Source organism: Phasianus colchicus, chromosome 12 (assembly GCF_987193195.1).
Source record: "Phasianus colchicus chromosome 12, bPhaCol1.hap1.1, whole genome shotgun sequence".
Lineage (NCBI taxonomy): Eukaryota > Metazoa > Chordata > Aves > Galliformes > Phasianidae > Phasianus > Phasianus colchicus.
This window is the reverse complement of record NC_143447.1, coordinates 9,165,023-9,188,828: the sequence shown is the minus strand read 5'-3', so window position 1 is coordinate 9,188,828 and position 23,806 is coordinate 9,165,023. Positions and strand designations below refer to the sequence as shown.

Here is a 23,806-nt window from a genome sequence, read left to right as displayed (position 1 = left end):
AATGTGAGCTTCACCACTGCTAGCTATTTAGTTGCTGATTACTGCCTATAATGATGACCAGCCACTTCCTCCTCCTATTCATTTTAATTATGATTTTTCATATAATTAAACTCCAATTTTTCCAAGAGATATTTCCCAACGCACGAATATCAGACTGTCCTAGCAGTGGTTTCTCTTGTAAACACATGACTTATGACAAACATTTACAATGCAAATTGATTTGTTCTGTCACTGCCAGATGAACCAGCCACCTCTAACCCCACTTGTTCAGCACAGTCCTTGTCATCTATAAACAGAATACCATAAGAACTATGAATAAAATTGTATCATTCAGGAGTAAATATAAGATACAGCATATTATTACCATCACAATTTTCCTTTTAGTACTACAGTTTAAGGAATTCAGCTCTGCCTTACCAATCATTGGTTGCAGAATGTTCTCCAACACACGGACCAGTTGCTGGTAGATCTGAATAGCCAAGTCACTCAGGACTTGTCTGTATTCAGCTAAGTCAAAATTAGTGAGGCAGTGCTCGTTCTGACGAGGTGTATTATGCTTCATAAACCCCTGCATTAATAAAATCACAGAAACAACTGCTTCAGTGGAATACAAGAATATAAATTAAAACCAGTATTTAGATTTTTTTAACACAACTGACAAGTACTTCAAAGTAATGGCTGCAACCTCTCAAAACTTTAATTTGGAAATTCTGATTGAACAGTAGGATTTGATTTTCAGTTCTGACTTATGCAATGTCTGTTTCCTTGACTTGAAACTCTGAACATGTGACATAGGAACAAAGTGTCAGCCTTCTAGCTGGTAAGACCCTGCCCTCCCACTCCAACATGGACATAATAATCTAGCCATTTATTGCCAAAATCACAGGTAAGTCTGAAGAAGGAATTAGACATACTGTAGCCTCCAAACTTAAAATGGTCTGTCATGCTATGGTTAAAGCACTTAATATGGCCTGTTTAATTTCAGCGAATCATTACCAAAATCATTGTAATAGCAACGATTCCTCAACTGAATCTGAGCTGGCACTTTCAGGAGTACAATGCTATCTAACCTTTGGGGCCTCAACCTGCAATAAAGTGAAACGGGATCAGACTTTATCTCCTACTACTTTCCACTGATGTCATCACCATCATTCCAGAATGCGTAGCTGTTTTAAGAGATTTTGAATAGACTTGAAGCTATTACAGGAATTGAAGTGTAGTGCTGACAATGGTATCATAGAGCAATGAAACTGGAGCACGAGCACTGCTTACCTCTTCTCCACTGTACTGCTTCAAACAGTGCAAGAACCGGCAGGTGTTGGACAGCCAGAAAGACACCGTTTCAAAGTCATCACCTCTTTTCTGAAGATGAAAACAAACACATTTCAACAAAGACTAGAAAGAGGAATAAAACAATGAAATGCTGCATAAACACTTAAAATCCACTGATGTTTTATAAAACTGTGTATTTCAGTAACATATTTGAAAAGTAAATTTTTTGACAAAATACCATTCAAACACCCTCTGTTTTCTGTAATTCTAGACCTCTATAGCATTTACTCCATTCACTGACACATGTCCAATATTTCTATGAATACCTAAGCTCCTGCAAACAATCTGCTTTATTTAAAAAGTAAGAATACTCCACAAGGCATGAAGCATCTTTATCACTTAATATTGCCTCCACAATACTCCCTGGCCTATGCTCTTCCAGTCAACTCATTGCAAAGACTTCAGGCAGTAACTTATCACCAGTAAAATTGGCAGATGAAGCTAGTATGGAAATCTGTGAACCCACACTGCAAATGAAACATTTTAATTATGTGCTCTGGAGAAGATTTACAAAGACTCACTACCCAAGCTGCTGCATCTAAAGCTTTAAAAGTGTAGCTTCAGAGGACAAAGACTATTCAAAATAAAAACAAGATAATCCTTTTTTAATTCATTTAGAGCATCTATGGTATTATGTGGAGAAAATACTCTCAATTGTAATTTGTTGATTGTTAGCCCAACTTTCTGTAACGTCTGTGGGAGAATTTACTGGTCAGAAATCCAGAGTCAATTCACTGATAGACCTTTCCTCACTTACCTAACATACAATGAAAGGTAAATTTCAATTTAACATTCTCCCAAACCAAGCAGACTGACCTTCAGCACTTTTTTGATGCCATTGATAGTGGAAGTCAACAGTGAACGCACTTTCTGGTCATCATTAAGGTAATCTGCATGGCGTACACACATGAACAAAATATATGCTGGTAGTCCTGGAATCAGGTTGACTGCTACCCCACGTGGTTTCAGCTCTTGGGAAAAACAAACACATTATTTTGTTAAGTGGTAACTCTCTGGAAGGTGTTATACATAGTAATTGCAACTTTCCAGTTAATTCTACCTGTGTGCCTATATGTGGCCAGTGAAGAATTAACAGCAGAACTAAGAAGACACAAGCCACTTTCTTTGTAAAATTTCAGAACAGAATAAAACATATCTGCTTGCTAAAAGTCTGTGGAGATATTAATACGTACTGTACTAATCAGGAAAGACATTTTGTTACAACAGACATTTAGGAATTTTAGATAAACTGAACAATATCAAAACCAAAACATGCTATGTAACTTTTATGTTCTCATCATTTGCTTTATTTATCAGAGTATGTGAGAGCAAAGGAGGCTGCAGATGAGAAAGACACTTACCTAATATAAGATTCTTGACTAGTTTTTGTTCATCCTCCTTCTTATATTCTAACATCCCCTGGAAGTCTTTTTCCTTCCGTGGAATGTTAACTGGACGAATGGGTTCATCAATGATTTGTCCAGGTGAAATGTTCTCCATCTGACCCACTTCAGAAGAGAAATGAAAAGAAACATTACCATGTCTTCCAGAGAAACCAACATATACTTTTACATTTCTAATGAAGAACTCCAGCATATAAAACTAAGAAAAGTGTGGTTTTTTGGTTAACAGCAACAAAACACCCATTAAACAAGAAGATTGACTCTTTATAAATATATCTTGGTGTTAGCATTCTTCCTTTGAAGAATTGGTAAGTTACTGAGCTTGTTTCTGGAGAAAGCAGACAGCCATAAAAAGCTTTAGAAAGATTAAGATCTGACTTATTTAAAAACAAATGAATGCTTTATCTTTTTAACATTATTAATCGCTTTTAACAATTACAGTGATTTTACTTATGCAGAGACATAGCAAGCTCTCAGTCTCTTTAGTCATGAGACTTTGAAGCTCATAAAAATAGAACTAACTTAGTTCATATCTGAGTGCCCTCATACCCAAGTCTCGCCAGCTCCTGAAAATGAAACCTCAATCAGAAAAAGACAACCTCAGCATTCTCGGCTCCAGTGATAAAAAATTCACAATCAAAGAAAAACTGGATGTACTTTTTCTATCTGGTTCTTATTTAATATCGCTTTCATCTTGACAAAAACAGATACCATCTTTGAGTACACAAATAGGCCAGGTAACATTATTTTTAAATGGTTTTCCATCTTCAGAGAAATATCAGCCTCCTCTTACTCACTGCTTTCAAATGATGACAAATCTTCTGCAGCTTTATAAAGGAACAAAGGGAGCCCTGAGTGGATCTCCTATTCCTGGAATCAATCAGCAGAGGCTAATGCTCTGAAGCCCTCACACCCTCCTTGTGTGGCTTCAGAGACTAAGACAGCTAGCTAAGACAGCTAGATATAATGATCACATAATGTGAAACAAAATCTTTCTCTCAAAATATAGAAGTACCTTCAAGTTCGCCAATCTTCTTAGCAAATACTTTCAATTGCTTCTTTAATTTGCGAACAGTTTTGTCTTGCTTTTCAAGTTGTTCCATCAAATCCTGTAAATTAAAATAAGAAACAGATTAAGATATAAGAAAATGCCATAACGTGACAGAAAATCAGCACTGTTAGAGGTGGTAAGGAAAGCTGAACAGTGTTGCCATCCGCTGGCTGAAGTTTACAAGCTGGTACACTGCCTATAACACAAGACAAATATTGCAAATGTTATTAAGTTGTGTAGCATGACAAAGGCAAAGCTCTGAGGCAGGTATACTCTGCAAACACTCAAAACTAGGTCAGTTCTCATGGCGAAAGGCATTTTGCTGCAAACACATCTCCCTAATGCTTTCTCCTTGCTCTTCCAAACACCTCACTGACATGATTTTCTTTATTATTTAACAGCTGTCCTGCATCATTTACTCACGCCTTCAGGACTGACTCACTATTCAAACTTATTTGTTTTATAAACATGAAAGAGATATCTGCAAAAAGAACTTAACTTGCCTTCACATTCACCAAAATCATAAACCATTCAATATACGACATATCTTATGATGATCTCTATCATTTAGCATCATCACATTTCCCACATTTCCTTACAATGAAACTGTAAAAGAACCATCTCTGTGTTCTGTTCTTGAACAACACCTGGTACCTAAAAGACCTATTATTGCAATAAAGCAGTATTTTTCTTTCAAAGGAACACTCCCCAGAAATCTTTGAATACTTCTGTGACCTACTGTGGAAGCAAAACCTCCAACTCAAAAAATCTGAAAGCCATTTCAGAATAGCCATTTGAAAGAAGCTTTTAAAAAATGTGCTGTTGTAAGTATGATTCTTCATTGCACTGGTAAGAACAGAGGGCACCACGAGCCCCTTGCATTAGAAGTATCATCATGGATACTGCACCTTTCCTAAAAGCACTGTGGCTTCACTATACAAATTAACAGATGTCACATCTCAGTGAGATCTGGAATTTCATACATTATATTCCTTCAAGTTCAGGTATGCTGCTACATCTGTTTATTATTTTTAATTATTATGCAGATAAATTATTTTTAATATTTCCAATTCTATCCTTCAGATTTCACATATTTGAAAAATATTAATTACAGATCTCTGTAAGTGTTTTGATTCAGATTTATTTGCTCCAGTTGTCAGCACTGTAAGGAGATCTTTAAAAAAAGGAAGGCTAAGATTTGGCTACTTACGTTTGCAGGCATTATTAACCTTAGAAGTATCTGTATGATCAGGCCTCAATTTTGCTGAGCTGTATTTAAACGTGTCGAAGTTTTAAAGCAAAGAGTGGACCTGAAAATTGAGCATCTTTTGCATCATGTACCTCCTTTTCAGGGCGTAGAGGCAGAATTAAGTAGAATTCAAAAAGAAACTGCTTTGCTTACAGTGCAAGACATATTAGTAGCAAAACTGTGCGTCAAAAAGAGACACAGATGACACAGAGGACACTAAGACTAACAGAAAAAGCAGTGAAGGATATAATTGGCATCATGAAGCTCTCTGCAGGGGATTTCCTTTGGAAGGCAGAAAGGGAGGCAGCCTGCTTTTTAATTAATGCTCCATAAATAGCAAACGAGACAACAAGGAAGCAGGATTCATGTGATCTACATACAATCATCCGTTTGTAAAGGGAAATCCGGTACGATTGATACTTCTTGGGATCATCTGCATACAACTCCTCATAAAACTGTAAAAATAGGTAGAGGATTGTTTTTCCCCCTCCCTCTCAGGCACTAATACTTCATTTAGCACTATATAAATGCAATCAGATTAATGCAAGATCAAAGATTTCTAATTGAAAGCAGTTTAGTTCTTAGGCGTGGCACTGACTCCAGCCTCTCCCAGACAGAAGCTAATGCAGATGAGGCACACAAGTCAGATCTTTAAAAAATGGGCAATAATAACACTGTGAAAGTCTGGGATATAATCTTTTCAAGAGTCTGGAAAGAACACTTCCTGAGCTAGTAAAGATGGGATTGCAGTAAGTACTGCTATTCTAACATCACACCTGGGAAGCCTGTAAATTATTTGTACTCTGGGTCTAGGATTGGAAAAGAAGCCTATTCCCAATTTGGAACAGATCTGCAATACTTAAGTATTTGCAGTGAAATACTAACAAATGAGTCTGTACTTAACAAGTAAAATTACATTCACTGCATTTTTAAAGAAAGAAAACTCCTCTGGGATGTAATTACATGACTCTGTTGTCTTCGGAATTCAGAACGTGATGAGTAGTTCTCTTGGTGGAAAAAAGGCTAAAACTCAGAACACATGACTAAGCAGCAGGAGGGAGCTGTCCAAGATGGAAACATTCGCCATTTGCCTTTTCCAGTAGCAGTCAGTTCCTTCTGAGATATACGTGTAACATTTTCAATCAATTTTCCAAGAGCTATTAAGCTGAACTGGATATTGCTCTAAACCTCGGTACTAAGACAACAGCTTTACAGTGAAAATAAGCACAAAAGACTCCCTAAACAGCACCTTGGCTTGTTTAGAGAAAGCAATGGCATTCAGAGCTCTGAATTTTCTCCCTGAAGTACAATGGCTGCTCCAAAAGTAATGCCTCTTATTTTATTATGTTGGCGGTACAGCAACAGAGCTTGAACCTTCCCACCAGTATTCCATTACATTTTGTTGCTGTGTGACAGATGGCAGCAGAGGGCAGTCTGACAGAATGGTGTCTGACATGGAATTACATGTGAAGCAAAGGGGTGGAACTGAGTTCCTTCACTCATCAACACTTGCTGAACTTTTATGGAGACCAAACAGTGGATGTGAGCACAGTGAGGTGCTGGGTTGTTCACTGCAGCAACAACACCATCATTGCAGCTGTGACACAGTAGGTCTCCTCCACAGGTGCAGATTTTTACGAGCACAGCACACAGGCTCTTGTTCATTACTGCTGGCAAAAATGCATAGCTAATGGTGGTGACTATTGAAAAACAGTGTTTTGAAGCTGCAAATCTGCTCTGTCAAATAGTGTTACTGTGCTATTTATATTTGTTGTAGTTTCCCTGGAGATAAATAGGAGGCATTACTTTCAGAGCAACCTCTGTAGCCTGGAGCATTCTACTACAAAGAAGAACTTACACAGAGGAACTCCAAGCTAATGAACAGTGATAAGACAATGATTTTTCAGCATGGGCTGAAAATTTCCCCAGAAATGAACTAGCCTGTACATGATGAACATATGCCTTCACAGGAAAAGGTGTTTCACCTGACTTCTCTTCATACAAAAATGAGGTACAGTGAACAAGGAACACCAAACACCCAAGTAACTTCTAACTAAGTTTCTTTTTCTGGAGCAAAACACTGAATACCTGGAGCTCATAACACAGTGGACGACCTGTGTAGCTTCAGGCAGGGAGGGAAACGGGAAGAAAAGCTACACTGAAAAATTAAAGAACTACATCAGCATTTTTCAACAAAATAATATTTCAGAGAAAACACCACTGCTTGCCAGTAATATTTTTTTAAAGTTCCATGCATATCAATGATTCTATTTCGCGATGATTAAACTCATTAGTTGAAACCAGCACTCTTAAACGGGGATTCACGAGCTTTTTCTATGCCACAAACTAAGAAAGTCCTCAAAATGATATGACTTGATCAGTAGTCATAGTTTCTTTCTTCCATTAGCTTATCTAAAAAAAAATAAAATCCCTGCACTCAAGCAGCTCTTTTACAGGAGGCTGCCATCTGAAAACCGGTGAGTACTTACAGGCACAGACAAGCTTGTAAGACTCCATGCCTGCTCCAACAACATCACTGCCCTTACCAAGTTCTCATTTGTCAGCCGGGTGATCTCATGCTGCAGACTGGCTTCAATGCGGGCCTCCGGGGGCAGCTGCAGATTCTGTGCCAAGAGCTGCTGCTGGCGATTGTTTTCTTCCTTCAGACTTTGGATCTCACCTCGCAGTGACTCCAGCTCATTCTCGTGGCTCTTCTTCTGCGACTGCAGCTGAGACTCCAGCAGCCTGAAGAAGTTGAGCAGCAATTGTAAGATCACACTTAGTAAGACACATCCCAAATTCTCAGAGGGAGTTTAGCTGCTGCTCAGGAACAATTAGCAATGGCTTGCAAAGGAAAATGAAAAAGGCAGAGTACTCTTTAAACCCTTCAGTATGCCTTCTAATTAAATTAAGTTTGTGTGATCAAAAAGTGGAGAGAAACTAATTGTGACGATGTTTTGCATTTCCTTTGTGATGGAGCACATACTGTGCCTGGTACAGCTGAGAATGTGGCAAGGAATGTATTGCTACGCCTTCACAGACTGCTCCTGTTTGTAAAGGGGCAAGAGAGGTTTTACCTCTACCCAAATCATATCAACTGTGTAAAATGAAGACAGTCTATACACTTAAGCTAGGTTCCTGCAATATTAACAAAGGAAAATCTTTTTAGAGTTAACTCTGTTCAGTCAGAAATCATTCAACTGCAATTAATAATAAATAATCTTTATATTCTTACACTAAAGTAAACATTTTGAAGAGGCCTGTCACAGAATTGTAGGGCTTGCCATTTGTGCAGGAATGGTTAACTAAAGAACCAAACCCAGGACCAGGATCCAGGAGCTCTGTTTCAACCTTGCCACTGACTTGCTCTTTTCCCTTGGGCAAATCACGTCTCAAATTCTTCTCATATGAAATGGGAATAAGATGTAAGAGCCTCCTTCAAAGCAGTGTTGTGTGGATTAACTCATGTTTGCAAGGCACTGTCCAAGAGCTCTGACTCATTATTTCATAAATATACACACACAGGAAGTGACATTACTGGAGACTGCTAGTGTTCAATTAGACAACCTTTCAGGGTTTAAATATGCGTTAGGCAGCCACATTTATTAGTAACCAGACAGATCAAGCACGCCAGGGCAAATAGTCGTTTACCTGCATTGCTCTGCCATTAATACAAAGCTTGTTGTCTCCACAGTGCTAGGATGAAAAGGAAGAGGCGCGGAGCGCTCACTCTCACACGAGCATTCTGCTCTGCAGAACACCTGTTCTAAGTTACACCTTCACAGACTGTGTTAGGTTTAGACTTTGTAAGCACAAGGGAAGGAAAGTTAGTAGCATTCGCTGCAAAATAGCTTCTGTAGTTACTGCTACCAAATGTGTATATTTAAGAAAATCAGCACTGCAAATCTGTTGTGCCAGGACATGATTAATGACTGTTTTGGAAGTCTAGGATATGTTACAGAGGCCCAGTCACACACAGACCAGAACTGCACTTCCTAACCAGGTGAGCTGCCCAATGACCTGACCAGCATGTGGCTTTGTAGCAACCACAGTGACTGTACCGAGGTCTGGCCAGCACCAAGATGAACTAACAACTGCTCCTCTGCTTGTGGGCTCCCCTTCTTGTCTGCTATACTCTGGATCTCGCATAGAGAGGTGGGGAGAATAATGTTACATTTACTGAACCCAAGTCAGAATAAAGAGAGCAAGACGTAACTATTCAGAAGTTAAGAATATGCTGAAATTATTCCAACATTAATTTTGATATCCAACATAAATGCAGACAAATGATACACAGTTAAAAACTCCTCCCCTTGCAGATCTTCTGGCATTTTTTTGTCTACTTTTGTGCAAGTATTCTTGAGAATTACCTATTCTTTGTTGCCACCATCTTAGCTTCTCAAATAATATAACGTGGAAAGCCAAAAACTTTGGCAGCTAACTTTGAGGAAATCCAACAAAGATTTTTTTCTAAGCAAAAAGAAATACTGTAGCCAAAGCAAGGGGCACAGTTAGCTAGAAGAGAAGATGCAAATGAAGAAAAAACCATTCCGAGAAGTCTGGTAACCTGTTGGCTTGTTTTAACCCTTCATAAACCAGCCAAAGTTCTCCGTCCTCATTCAGCATATGATAGTCCTGGGGAGATTGCCTTCCAAGAAAAGTGTTTAAAAAAATACAAGAGAGATACATGATGGTGATGAGATGACACGTTAAGGACATTACATACTAAATTATAGTTGCAATAAAAGAGAAAGAAACAATTCTATACAGCAACTTGGAGAAATACCTCTCCTGTTTATATGTATTTCTTCCCAGTGACGAAATTCAGATTGTGGCATTAGCCCAAGTGGTTACTCATTTCATGCTGTTACAATATACTTATTATGACAGACTGTCATGACTACTGCTGGACAAAAATAAAAAAAAACCAGCATGTGGAACAGAACGCAGTTTGAGCAATGTGGTTGATTAAAGACTATGAAGGTGCAAGTCCAGGAATCATGATTTGACATGTCCCTCTTGTTTCTTAATCCTTTCAAATATTGTACACAGCAGTTTTACTAATCAAATCAAATTATAACCCCAAATACAAATGTTCTCTATGAATTTACACGTAGGTGGATACAAGCTACTGAACATGATATGCTCAGGGTATCAGAACACACTGCAAATGACTGTAAATGAAATACAGAGAACGTGTACCTGTTTGTTTCCTTCAGTCCAATATATGCCTGTGCTATTTCCCCTTTGTCTTTCATCTTCTGTACATCCTCCAAGAGGATTGTAGAATCTGTCATGGTATTCTGGAAAAAGAATGAGGATTTCCAGGGTAAATTTAACAATGTAATTGTTCTTTGAATCTGTGTTTTTGTCAAGTTACTCACATGGGACCCTACCCAAGCAGCATGCCAGAGTGAGTTGGGTACTTCAGGAATAAGAGTTTAGTCTGTAACTTCTAAAACCATTTGGTGTATCTTTTAAAATGACCGCATACAACATGCTGAAATATCATCTATCCACTGAGTGGGTACATCTGTTAACCTTGTTTCATTTTTTTTTAATCATCTAAGAGAAAATGAAATCATGGATTTGCATTTGGTTAATACTACATACCGAAATTCAAGCAGCATAATTTTGCAAAAAGTTTACAAATACAGCTTAATTCTGCTTTACATTTTTTTTCTAAATCTCATAAATAAAGTCTTCATGTATTTTCAGTGCTCTGACAAAGCAGGCAATAATTTAAAGACTGGAAATTTTTTAAGCTAATCCTCAAAATACAATTTTTGTTTCAGTTTTGAATGTTACTATGGCACTTTTGCCTTTTCTTCAGTAAAACTTGAAATAAATAATCAGTGTTTGCAGTCAGCTAAGCCAGTCTGATCTTAGTCATCGCCATGGATAATTACCAGAGCGCTCTAACGAATTTAAGAGCTGTACTTCTGACTTTTCTTTTTGACTTTCAAAACAATTAAGTGCTATTTTCCTGTGTAAAATTTTTCAAAGGAACAACTTTGCGGGCACAAATTTTGAAGAACAGCTCTCTTATGCCTAATGCAATTCGTGTTATCTAATATGAAAAACAATAAAATATATAAGCTGCTCAAAAAATTATTCCCAAGATTACAGTGAGATCCTTGTCAGTTTTCTACAATTCTTTCATTACTCAGTAAAAACACGTACACTCCCAATATTGCCTTAGCAACGTATTTATTACTTCTGTGCTAATGGAAAAAATGCTAGTTACTCTTACATCCTCAAGAATACTCTAACTGCCACAGTTCTAACACTTAGCAGCTCTGGTTTAAAGTCAGTTTGGCTCCTCATTTTCCTAAGTACTCTGTCTTCAACTAAATTTTCTAATCAAACATTCAGCAATCCCTGTCTAGTATCTGCAGATCACAACTTGAGTCCTGACTGTGCTCACTGCATGTCAAAGGCAACAAACACTATAAAGTAATCCTTCCCATCAAGGAATTCTTTTGTGAAATGTATAGATTTTGCTGTAGAATCTGATTTGTAAATCACAGTGCTGCTCCTGCTCTTCAAACACATTAAGCAAGATACACTGATTGAGCCAACCAGACTGATTCATGGATCTTTCCTTTCATGTCCAGGTTAACATAAACCAACAGTGCAAAGTTGTTAAATCAGCTTGTTTTGAAGCAACTTATTTCCTTGTGCAGAAGGGGAAGATGGGAATACAGGGGACAAAAGAAAGGGATAATGAGAACGGTTTTTCAATAACAGCAAAGTAAAGCGCAAGAAGAACTTCAAATACATCCAGCTGAGGGGTGCAGCCAATACATTGGAAGGAAAGGAAGCCATCCAGAGGGACCTGGACAGCTTGGAGAAATGGGCCTATGAAAACCTAATGAGGTTCAATAAGACCAAGTGTAGGATGCTGCACTTGGGTCGGGGCAATCCCAGGTATTTATACAAACTGGGGGAAGATCTCCTTGAGAGCAGCCCTGTGGAGAACATGGGGGTCCTGGTGGATGAGAAGCTGGACATGAGCCAGCAGTGTGCGCTTGCAGCCCGGAAGGCCAACTGTGTGCTGGGCTGCATTAAAAAAGGGGTGGCCAGCAGGGAGAGGGAGGCTCTTGTGAGACTCCATCTGCAGTACTGCATCCAGGCCCGGGGCCCCCAGTACAGGAAGGACGTGGAGCTCTTGGGAAAAGTCTAAAGGAAGGCACTATGATGATCAGAGGGCTGGAGCACCTTTCCTGTGAGGAAAGGTTAAGGGAACTGGGCTTGTTTAGCTTGAAGAAGAGAAGGCTCCAGGGAGACCTCATTGCAGCCTTCCAGTACTTGAAGGGAGCATATAAGCAGGAGGGGGAACGGCTGTTTACAAGGGTGGACAGTGGTAGGACAAAGGGGAATAGTTTTAAACTGAGATAGGGGAGATTTAGGTTAGATATTAGGAGGAAGTTTTTCACACAGAGGGTGGTGACACACTGGAACAGGTTGCCCAAGGAGGTTGTGGATGCCCCATCCCTGGAGACATTCGAGGCCAGGCTGGATGTGGCTCTGGGCAGCCTGGTCTGCTGGTTGGTGACCCTGCACATAGCAGGGGGTTGAAACTAGATGAGCACAGTGGTCCTTTTCAACCCAGGCCATTCTATGATTCTATGATACATGTAGGCTACATATGAGAGGCAGGGAAATGATGGCTCAAGTATTTGTCACTGTTCGTTTGTTTGATCGCATTAAATAGTTCTGGTTAACAGTTGTAGAAAATAACATGTACCTTGTCCTCCTGGCAATCAAATTGGTAGGCAAGAAAGAAGAGAAACAAAACATTAGAAAATTTTGTCTGAGTTGCAGCTGTCCAATCTAATAAATAAACTGTCTGTTAGCCATCCCACTGGTCACCTTCACATTTTCCTCATAACTAATGCAAAAACAACAATTTGGTCCCACTATCACTGAGAATAAGTTATTCAAGCATTTCATTTATAATCCTAAAAATATCGTAGGAAAATGAGTTTTGTTTGCTTTATAATTAAATCATTTGAAACAAGATAGATACACCTTCATGCATCACAAACTTTCAACTCTTTTTGGACAAATACAAACAGTACAAATATTTCTGCAGTAAATGAAGGAAAGAGAAGATGTATCTGTTAATTCTCTGCTGCAGTTACAAATGCTAGAGTTCAGTTAAATGGAACTGATTAGTTACTAGTTTTACTGATACCTTTTCAGGTTAAATAACTTATTTTCAAAGCTACTACTTTGCTAAGTATCTCATCAGAGTTATAGCTTTATTTTATTATTATTTTTTTAGAAAATACACTTCAGGGGATGTGATCTATTCTTCTAAAACACGTCACCTATCAAGCAATAATATGGATTTCATATATCTTCATAGGTTATCTTTACAACATTTTATTGTTTTTTTGTGTGCAGTCATTTATGAGCCTGCCTAGATTTAGCAGAAATTGATCCTCACACCTCCTGCTGGACTATTAATTAAAAAGAATTCCTGACAACATAGTAAATTTCCCAGTCAAACTACATAACTCGCTAGAAATACAATACTGCTCCAAACGAGAATCATTTCTGCATCATTAAAAGAGTCTGGGGAGATCTTGGCCAGACAGTCCATACTTGACAGCTTGCTACGATCTGTACTTCATGAGATGCTGGTAGATAAGCCCAAGGTTGGGTTATTAACAGTCTCCCAGTTTGGACTGCTGCAATTTATGCACTAGTAATGGATGAAGAGCTAACAGTTAGAAAGGCTTTGAAACGTAGATAATTTTTTTTCTGCCTTTTCAAGCAGGCTGATAAATTAAATACGGCACGTGAGTTACACAATGTAACTTTACTACCCAGTGAACCCCTTGACTGGTATTTACCTTGGGTTGAATAGCTTCTTTCTGGCTAACCAACTGAGACCTCAGGATAAGCACTTCTTCCTTGCGTACTTCCAATTCTTCGCTTACTGAAGTCAGCTGATCCAGGAGAACTCTGTATGCTGGTGCACCAGGAGCAGTTACCTCTGGAGATCGTGTTTCTGTGAGGGCCTTCTGCAGCTCGTTCAACTCATTCTTCAGTTTTTTATTCTCAGATTCAAGCTCTTGACGCTGCAAAAAATGGAGACAATTCCATCAGCCAGCAGCACTGCAGAAACGCTGAGCAACTGCAACAAATCCAACAATCCCTCCCCTGTCCCCAGCTGCATGCCCAACAAGATTTGACAGACAGGGCTGCCATTACACTGAACCCACACACGTGTACTGTGGTACGTGTAGATTTGAAGGGAAAAGAAAAAAGAAGCAACAATCCTTTTTTCTCCTATTCTTCCCTTAACAACAACAACAAAGTAAGCTCCCAGTACAGCAGCCAACAGGATAAGAAGATCCTGCATCATTCAGAGTTACTAAGAAATATTTTAATTGTTAGTGGCCTAAGGTACGTATCAATTTAAAGAACATGTTTGGAATACAGAGCTACATTTATCACTCTATCTTTGCTCATATTAACTTACAAGCTGCAGTAAGCCCCAATCATACACTCTATACCTTAAAAAAAAAAAGAAAAAAAAGTGATCTTACAATAAAACACTTCCTGGGGAATTTTAAAATTTTAATTCTAGTTTTTCTAGCTAATATTCTGAAACAGCAGAGCTGAGTAACGTACTACACCAGCACATATAATTGGTGGTAACATATTCACTAGAAAATAACAAAGAACTCCTTCTTAGATTTACCTTGAGCGATTCATACTCCAGCTCTGCACCTCTTATTGGAGGCCTTTCCTCCTCCTGTGAAAGAACACAGATTAGTATGAAAAAACAAAGAAATAAGCAATTCTTTCTATTTCTTATTTAGTTGGGGCAAGAAAAGGAAAGTGAGCTGAAATTTTTTTCCTATAGAACTGGAGAATGCTCATTCCAGTACTGCTGAGAGCTTTAAGTTGAATATTGGCATGATCTCACTTAATTGTGTGTTGAAGACATATAATTGGTTAATGTAAATAAAATCATGTACCTGTCAGAGCCAATGAATGCCAGAACGTTTAAGATATTCACTGTTGAAACAAATGCCAAAACTAGTTTAATACTTTTACGAGTACTTAAGGAGGCCGTATGAGAGAATTACAATTAAAATCTGCTAAGCAAGCTTGTCTAATCTCAGCATTTTGGCTCTGCTTAGAGCACTTCTTATTCTGCCTAAAATTACAATTACTTATTCTCCCCAACATTTAAGTTGGTTGTTATATTTTCATTCCCCAATTAACAAAACACCAAAGTCCCAGTGCATTTGGTTCCTTTTGACTTCCATCATAGGATCTTAGGAACCTTGGAAAAGTAAATCATCAGTAGCTAGTACTAAGTACTGACAGTACTAAGCACCAGGCATAAAACGTGTGGTAAAATAAAGCAACTACTAAGGGAAGAGAAGGACTTAATAAAAGCCAGTCAGCATTTGCACAGCTGATATTTCATCAGAGATACTCTGGAGTCAGCATTTGATCAGCTAGAAGGAGGACACCTTAGCTTTGGCACGAAGAGCCTGTTCTTCCTTTCTGTCCAGTTCATCCTGCAGGGATTGCTTTTCTTGCTCCAGCTCCGTAACCCGTTTCTGCAGCTTGAGGAACAGAGACATGTCCAATGGTGCCTTTTTCTCACTTGGCTCCTGCTTTAGGAAGAACAGAAGGAAGTCAAGACATATTCCACTTCCAGAGCTAAAGGAAGCGCTACTGTAAGTAAAAAAGGGAAAACAGACTGGGGAAAAGAAATGACACACAGAAATGTTACTTGATTCTGAGAGTTCACTACTGGCATCTAAAACGTTTCATCAGCTGTCAGAATGCTATTTCAAAAAAGGTTCTACTCACAAAAAACATATCTAAGCCTACAGCCTAGCAAAAGGAAGCACCAGGGACACTCTAGCAGACAGCAGTCTATAATTAAGCATACCTTTCAATCTTACTTGTTTGGAGGGGAAGGAGAAAAAAATGTCTGTGGTTAGAATCGTTTGGAAAGCAACTGTAAACCAACACTTTTTCTGTTTTTTCTCCCCATTTCAAATTATCTTTCCTGTGAGTTCTTCAGATACAGAGAATTCTCTCTGACGAGTATAGATTTAGATCCATGATTAACCAAGGTAATTTAGTGGGATGACATAAAAAGGTACTACGAGATATATTTCATGCCTTTTTCCTTTTATTATGCTAATTAAACAGACTGTTCTGGGACTAATCCACTAGCTTTCTCACCATTTTCTGAGCAAGGACCAGCATTTGCCATCTGAAGGTCCATAAAAAACTGTTCATCAGCCATTTTGTACTTTATGTAGCAAGAAGATTAAAGCATTTACTATGAAGTGCACCATAAAATTCTGAAGCCTAGAAAAGGAACTAGAAAATTAATAATAATGACTTAGCAGATAAGCAAATACAGCCATTTCCACTTCATCTCCTCTCATTGTTGAGAGGAAGGCTCATAAACTACACTGGCAGCTCAGGAAAAAGAAAATGGACTTTCAGATTGCTGGCTTTATTGTTTCAGAATGACATGATGTCTGTTTTTGTGGTATGGCTTTGTATCATTACCCCCTTAAAATTAAAATTAACAGCATATATTAAAGAGAATATAGATTTAATCTTCCCAGTGCTGCACTTATTCATGCTACTGTTACTTTTTTCTTTTTTTCTTTTTACATTTATGTTAAGAAAAATAAAATCACCAAAATTGGCTCTAGAATAACAACTAAGTCTGTTAGCCAAAAGAAAAGACACTATTTGGCTTGTAAGAAAGATCCAATCACACACAATTGCACTGTCCTTTCCTGGATAGCATATAAAGATGGGAGCATCTTTCTGAAATAAATTTGCAAGGTGGAAAGTGTAAATGAGAAAGCAAATTGTGAAAGACACTGCTCAGAACACATGTCAACATGAGTGTGTCGTGATGTTTGCATCCCTGGTGGAAAATCACTTTCTGTGGATGCTTTCAAAGCCTGTAAAACAAACTGTGGAGATAACTAACCTAGAGAGAGGGCAAACAGAAGGAGCTCTGTGATTGCTCACAGTTATAAAAATCTCCGGTATGCACAAAAAAACTTTGCATCTGCCAACTGCCAAGCACAGTCAGAGCACAAACCAGGCAGCTTGTTGCTGTGTTAGAAGTCCCACTCCTGTGGGACTGAGAGGGACAAAACGTACAGTTGTCTTGGAATATACAGAGAAGGCTTGGAGATGCAAAACAATTATTCATGGTTATTATTCATTAAAGAGAATCATATTATTGAATATTTTAAAATAATCTGCGATTTGTGTTACTCCATACTCCAAGGTACGTTTTCTGAGTTTTATTTGTCTGTATGAAATGGAGGAAAAACAAATTGATGTGAGGTTCTCACCCCAAACAGGAGTACATTTCTTGAACATTCTAAGAGTGCAGCCTGCCACCTCGTCTCTTTTCAGCCTCGAAATATATGGTATACAGACTTCTCAGGAACTGTCATTGGTTTTCTGAGTTCCTACTTTGTGGTGAAAAGTTGATTGTGCTTATAAACACTGGCAGGCAAATGTTTTTACAGATGCAAAACAATTGGAGGACCAAGTGTTTAGTTTGCATTTTCTGTGATGTGAAAGAATTCAAAGCATTCTTTCACAAAGCCTTTTAAAATAGGATTACATAACTACAGAATGAACTACTCTCAAAAAGGAAATGGAAACGAGACAGATTTAGCATTAGATTTCTCAATATATAGTGTTCACAAGCAACACACACAAAGAAAGAGATAGGAATGAACTCAATCATTGATCAATGAAAAGTTCTGTTGTGTTGGTTTTTTTTTTTTAACATTACCTCCATCCTCAGTGGTAAGTCTTCTGCTTCTGTGATCTCAGAGCTAAAAGTATATTCAGATTCATTGCTACTGTGAGTTGAATCCGTTCTTTTGTGTCCAGGCTTGGGGATGCTCTGGAGTGCAAATTAAACAAATCAATACCACTGTATGTTTTTTTCCTGTGACTGTCTCTTCATACCTAAGAGTTAGCTTGTAATATATTTGGTATTATTCCACAACTACTACAATTTACAAGTAAATGTATTTGATTCTGGTCTCTTGTGCAACCTAAATCTATGAGAAGTAGTTCACAAACAAATCTATGTAGACAGATCAGATGCTATGCTAACAAGTATTGCTGCAGGATACGGAATCAAGCAGCACTGCAGCATTTCATGGGAAAGAAAAGCTCATTTTATAGGAAAGGCTCAGTCAGGGTAGAAAAACACAAGCAGGAATTCTTTAGATTTCCAGACATTGGAGTGAGGAACATTTTTTCCTCCTGCCACAAATAATATTCCTAGAACTGTCAAAAATTTAATACTAGCTCAATGTGGTACAAATAGCCTTAAACATGTGAATAACTTCAAGGCAAAGTAAGGGCTGAGGGCATATGCATTACCCCTAGCAAAACCAAGCAGAAATTTAGTCTTTTACCACAGAAATGAAAATAAATGAGAAAAAAAAAAATCAACTATTTTAAATGCATTTGTTTTGCCTGACCAAATCTAATTAATCAGTAACTAAAACAACAAACTCTGTTTTCAAGTATAATAAAAACTGGACAGTTGAGAGCAGTCAGTTACTAAATTACACCCACAGATTCTGCCTAAGCTTGTGAATAGCTTTTGATTTCACACGTTTAGCCACTTACCACCATTAAGTTCATTTCATCCTTGAGATCATCGTACCGCTCCTCCAAGCGGCTGAACTCATTCAGCAGGTTCTGATACCGTAACCTTTCATCATTCAGGTCTAGCTCCAGCTGCTTCGTTTCCTCCACTAGCTTCTTCTCCATTGTCTCTGTCACAGAGAACAGGAACCCAAAGTGAGAACTCCAGTTCGACCTATCATGCAGCTCATCCGTCCTGTAGGTATAGGACTATGGAACACATACTGCTATGTGAAGCTGGTTTGTGGTATTTGTGCTTCTGTAGACAACAATCAAGCTAGATATATGAAGGACCAAAGACTTACTGTGATAAGGACAGAATGGTTCACTCAGTCAGTTTTTCTGCTTCTGGCTTTCATTAGCAATGCCAAAAGGGAGAAGGAAGAGGCACCAGGCCAATGTTGCATTATTTCAAAAGCAAGATGTGAGATGTTCTACAAATCAAGCACTCCTCATTGCAGCTGCTTCCATCATAACCTTCACATCTAGAGCTATGGTTTTCTGGCTGCTGTCTGCACAGTGGTAGCAGCAGTTGCCACAGCAGCTGGTAGGGCTCAGAAATTTTGGCTCAAACTTACACCTTCTAACGAGGAAAGCATCAGGTACTCAAATATCTGTCTACACAGGGACCACAACATTTGCTTTCACAATTAGTAAATCACACTGGAAAACTGTGCTGCAGTAGACTCACTGAATTAAACATCAGAACCTTCTTTCACAAGGTAAAACTTTGCAACAAGAATCCTCACCTAAAAGATCCTAAACTCACAGTGAAAAAGTCAAACAGTAAATATTTCTGACATACGAGAGTTCTTACAACAAAGAAATTAAACTATTAATCTAATAAGGAATACAAAACAGCAGATTAGCCCAATTTAGCCAGTAGAGTGTTGCTTTACAAGCAAACATGAAGTACAAAATCTGAGCAAAGAGAACAGCACCAACCTGTTATCTCCTTTGCTTGGTCATGGATGCGGCGGTTCAGCTCCTCCTTTTCTGTTTTCAGTAATGTGTTCTGCTCTTTCAGTTCTGATACCAGCTGGAAAGATAATAAAATATCTGGCTCAGAATGCAGTTCATCTTCCATCAATAGCTCCAACAGCAATTATATCCTTGTTGTAAGAGTTCAAATATTTAGGCTTCTAATGGTCTCTCAGAGAATTAAATCTCTGAGCTAAGTTGTGACATATTCATTTCTCAAATTACTTTCCTATATACACCCCACTTCAAATTCTCCCATTCATTTTGCATTTATTCCATTTCTGATCAGATGCTGAAACTGCCTTACACTACTCCATTATGCCATAACATTTTCCAGTGAAGTTCCAAAGATGTAATTTATTTCTTAAAAAAATATCTTCCTAAAACAAGAACAGATTTGGTAGGTCTCTTGTATATTCTCTTGCATTTAACACAGTAATCTAACATCCCCCCAAAAGCTGTGCCACTTCGACTATGCTCAGGTTTGCCAGTTACTCGTTTGTCTCTGTTTATGGATATATCAGATTCACTTTTTTAATCAATTAATATTTTTTCTTTTCATTCAACTAGCCTTGAAATGCATCATGGCAGCACCACATAATGATAGAATGTCTCTTTCAATACTCAAAATTTGCACCAAGTAACTGTGTAATTTGCACAAGTAACTGTGACAGTAAACAACTTGTTTGCTACATTTGTACTTAAAGCAAAGATAAGGGGTTAGTCAAAACCTGTTTTAACTAGAGTGCCCATACATATGTGAGCTCAGCAGGCTAATCATTTAAATTAGAAAAGATATAAGTAGGTACTCTTTGAATATGGTGTATGAAACTGATTTCAGACATTATACAATTCTACTCTCTCGGTAGGTAAAACGATTTCTTTGTATGATGTGCTATTTTGCACTAATTGAATGAACTTGGGTATTCAGATTGGCAAATTCTTTGAATATAAAAACCTGAATAGACCAAGTACATGTATTTACACACAATATGTAAATTTACCATATTCTTCAAGCACAGGTGCAATCATTTAGGCATCAGGCCTATTTAGTATTGTACAGCTATAACACTAATTAAAAATACTGTTAAAGTATCAGACATACAACCAAAGCAGTTAAGTCTGACAAAACGTGAGTGGACACCAGGCTCCTGTAAGTCAGCTCATGCACCTGGGACTGCATATTTACCTGCTCAGTTTCATGTTTATATTTGTCTGCCCATTCCTCAATTGTCTTCTTCTCAGTCTGAGTCTGGTGCAGCTCCTTCTGGAGCTTGGCAATCTCCTCCTGAAGGCTGAGAACACGGTTGGTTGCATTCTTAGCTTCCTCCTCACTCACACGAAGCCTCTCTACATCACTCCGAAGCTTCTCTGTCTCTGTAGTGTACGTGATCTCCAGGTTATTCATCTTCTCCAGCAGAGATTTGTACTCTTTGTTCTTTGCAAAACACAAAAAAGACATCGCAGTAGTTGGAGAAGTTCTGGTTTAAGGAAGCGTTCTGGTTGCTTACAGAATATATTGAGACAGGGGAACAAGAGAGCAGTTCTCTCCTTTTCAGTCTCTTTTGACAGAACAGTCCAGTCTCTAAGGTAACTGTGTAACTGTACCGAACTAAAATCAAACAAAGTGCCCACAAACACCAAACTCGATCATATCAGCTTCCCCTTCAACTGAGCAACTGGAGTGCTTCCAATGAAAGACTGAAGCTAAAGGAGCAGATGCTTTCTCTCAGTTCTTCTGAGAGATACAAACAGATGTTTTAAGATTTCAGTTCAACTGCTGTCTACTTTTCTCTTCTATTAGCATTATTCAGCAGAGATTTGCAGTGAATACCCAGTGCTACAGAAGAAAATACAAGACTTCCAAACGTTTTCCCGGAGCTTTACCTGTTCATCAATTTTCCGCTGCAGCTGCATGATCTTGTTCTCCAAGCCAATGTGAAGCTTCTTGTAGCGTTCCACAGACCGAGCCTCTATCTTCAGTTTCTTCAGCTCCCTCTTGGCCATCATGCGCCGGTAACAGCATTGCAAGTAAACAATTGCCTTCAAGGTCCTACGGTAGTGCACTCGAGCCAGCCAGCCTCTTATGTGTTTCTGAATAATAATAGACTTGTGCTCTCGAAGCATCTATAGTTCAGAAAAACACCACAAGTGCTATTAGTTACACCTGCTCAGTTAAATCGACTCCATAACGAAAGGTATAAAGATGATGTAAATAGAGACACCTTAGTCTGAAAAGAGAAACTGTTGATAAAAGAAATGAACCTGGAATGAATTTTTTAAAAATAGAAGAGTAAAAGAAGACAGGAATAAAGAAGACAAAAGAAAATAAGAAGAAAAAAAAACAGAATTAAGAAGATGGAAAAAAAGAACCAGAGACATGTTGAAGAACCAAGCATTCCTTTCTGCTGATGTCAGATCAAGCAAATTACAAAAATACATGGTACCTTTTGGCAAGATTACAAATACAATCCAGATGACTAGAATATTTTTTTATTATCTCTTTTACTTTTAAATTTCTTAAAAGCATTGACATATGCAGCACAGAATTCATCAATACACAGCATAAAATCACTGCGCAGCTATTACATACTGTAAGCCAAAGAACATTATAGCAGCTGTTAATAAGAACAGCCATACCCTAAGATGACTGAACTACAAGTACGTGTTCTTTTCTTTTCTTTTTTTTGCTTGCCATTCCTTATAGTTGTCAGCTGGAAAAATATTTTTCTCTCTATTTATTTTAATCAGAAATTTTAGACTGTAATAATTCCAATGCATTTGATGGCAGAATTTTCAGTTATAGATTTGAGATGTAAAAAAAAAATAATTAATTAGTTGTAACTATTTTTTAAAAGTCACTTTAATGAAACATAATCAAGAAATCAGCCAGAGATTTCCCCTAGGAAGATTCTACTATGAGTTTCTGGATCCTTCACCCATGGATTCAAACTGTGATCCCCCAGGTCTGGAGCACCTGAATTCCCATAGACCACAGCTATGCTGGGAGAGCATGTCTAAACCCACAAGGCTTCCAGGACTCTGAGAACTCCAGAGTTCACTTAATAAAGCTTCTGCAAATTAAATAGTTTATTCTAAAGAGGAGAACTATTTAAGATCTTGCGTTACTTACTGGATTTGGTAGCTTAAAGATCACACGCAATTTCACATTCTTACAATGATTTACCACAAAGCTGATAAAGCAAATCACTACTGTAATCAAATTTTATTGTATTTTACACTTCTTAGCAAATGAACTGAAATGTGTTAAAAGCGTTACATTCTCAGATCAATGAATTTGAAAGGTTCACTGGCAAAGTGGCAATATTCTAAGAAATAGAAGCTTTTTGCCTTAGCATTCATTTTTAAAGAAAAAAACAAAGACTTGAAATACCAGTGCTCAATTGAAAAGCGCAGCTCAGTAAGGAAATAGATCCCTACAAACTACAGCAAGGTCAAAAGCCAAAGTCCTGACTGTGAGTAACACAATTAGCACTCCTGCCTCTCCATACGTGTTTCCTGAAATAGTCTTCCAGGTTACCCACAGATGCCCTAGATACCCAACTAAGATACCACAAGCTTGCAGCAGCATTGTCACCTGGAGCATGAAAGCAGCAAGTCCCATAGAGTACCTCCATCGTGCACGGATGGTCCTCATCTGCCAGTGAATTCTCACACCCATGCAATCCAGTGAATGAACAGTACACTCCAACGTAAGTGAGAAAAGTCACTTAATTTATCAGGTATTTTCTCCTGGAAAATATAACCTGATAACCTGATACAAAAGTTCTGGAGGAACTAAATTCCTTCTCAAGCAAACAAGCACATCGCAAAGTCTCAGGCAGAAGCTTTCCCTGGGATGTGTGAAACAGATGATTCAACCATTTCAAATTCCTTCTGTTAGTCATGTGATTGCCAACCCGTGTCCTCTGTTATAAAAACAACAAGATACCTTTCACAATCCTAACTACCAACACGGGCACCATATATTATGTACAGTCACAGCTCAGCCAAGGCTGCAGTCACAGGATGACCTTTCAGTTTCACTCACCTGCAATCATCATGAACTTCAGAACAGATGTGTTTACCTCT

The 23,806-nt window shown here is 38.3% G+C and overlaps 1 protein-coding gene across 9 annotated transcripts in view; it reads right to left on the bottom strand.

Annotated features, from left to right (window-relative positions):
• The window catches only part of MYO5A (myosin VA), a 95,700-nt gene that overhangs the window by 7,011 nt on the left and 64,883 nt on the right, over window positions 1-23,806 (bottom strand). For 2 of the 9 annotated variants that reach the window (XM_031616554.2, XM_090148848.1), the window contains exons 21-37: window positions 21,602-21,841; window positions 20,904-21,152; window positions 19,679-19,772; window positions 18,716-18,864; window positions 17,862-17,975; window positions 15,538-15,684; window positions 14,754-14,807; window positions 13,900-14,127; window positions 10,238-10,338; window positions 9,603-9,683; window positions 7,582-7,780; window positions 5,416-5,490; window positions 3,751-3,844; window positions 2,694-2,840; window positions 2,149-2,303; window positions 1,273-1,362; window positions 418-568 (exon numbers count right to left, since the gene is read on the bottom strand). In XM_031616554.2, coding sequence (XP_031472414.1) covers window positions 418-568; window positions 1,273-1,362; window positions 2,149-2,303; window positions 2,694-2,840; window positions 3,751-3,844; window positions 5,416-5,490; window positions 7,582-7,780; window positions 9,603-9,683; window positions 10,238-10,338; window positions 13,900-14,127; window positions 14,754-14,807; window positions 15,538-15,684; window positions 17,862-17,975; window positions 18,716-18,864; window positions 19,679-19,772; window positions 20,904-21,152; window positions 21,602-21,841 — 2,368 coding nt within the window. The remainder of the gene's footprint in view (window positions 1-417; window positions 569-1,272; window positions 1,363-2,148; window positions 2,304-2,693; window positions 2,841-3,750; window positions 3,845-5,415; window positions 5,491-7,581; window positions 7,781-9,602; window positions 9,684-10,237; window positions 10,339-13,899; window positions 14,128-14,753; window positions 14,808-15,537; window positions 15,685-17,861; window positions 17,976-18,715; window positions 18,865-19,678; window positions 19,773-20,903; window positions 21,153-21,601; window positions 21,842-23,806) is intronic. The other 7 variants (XM_090148849.1, XM_090148852.1, XM_090148853.1 and 4 more) reach the window with 7 other exon arrangements.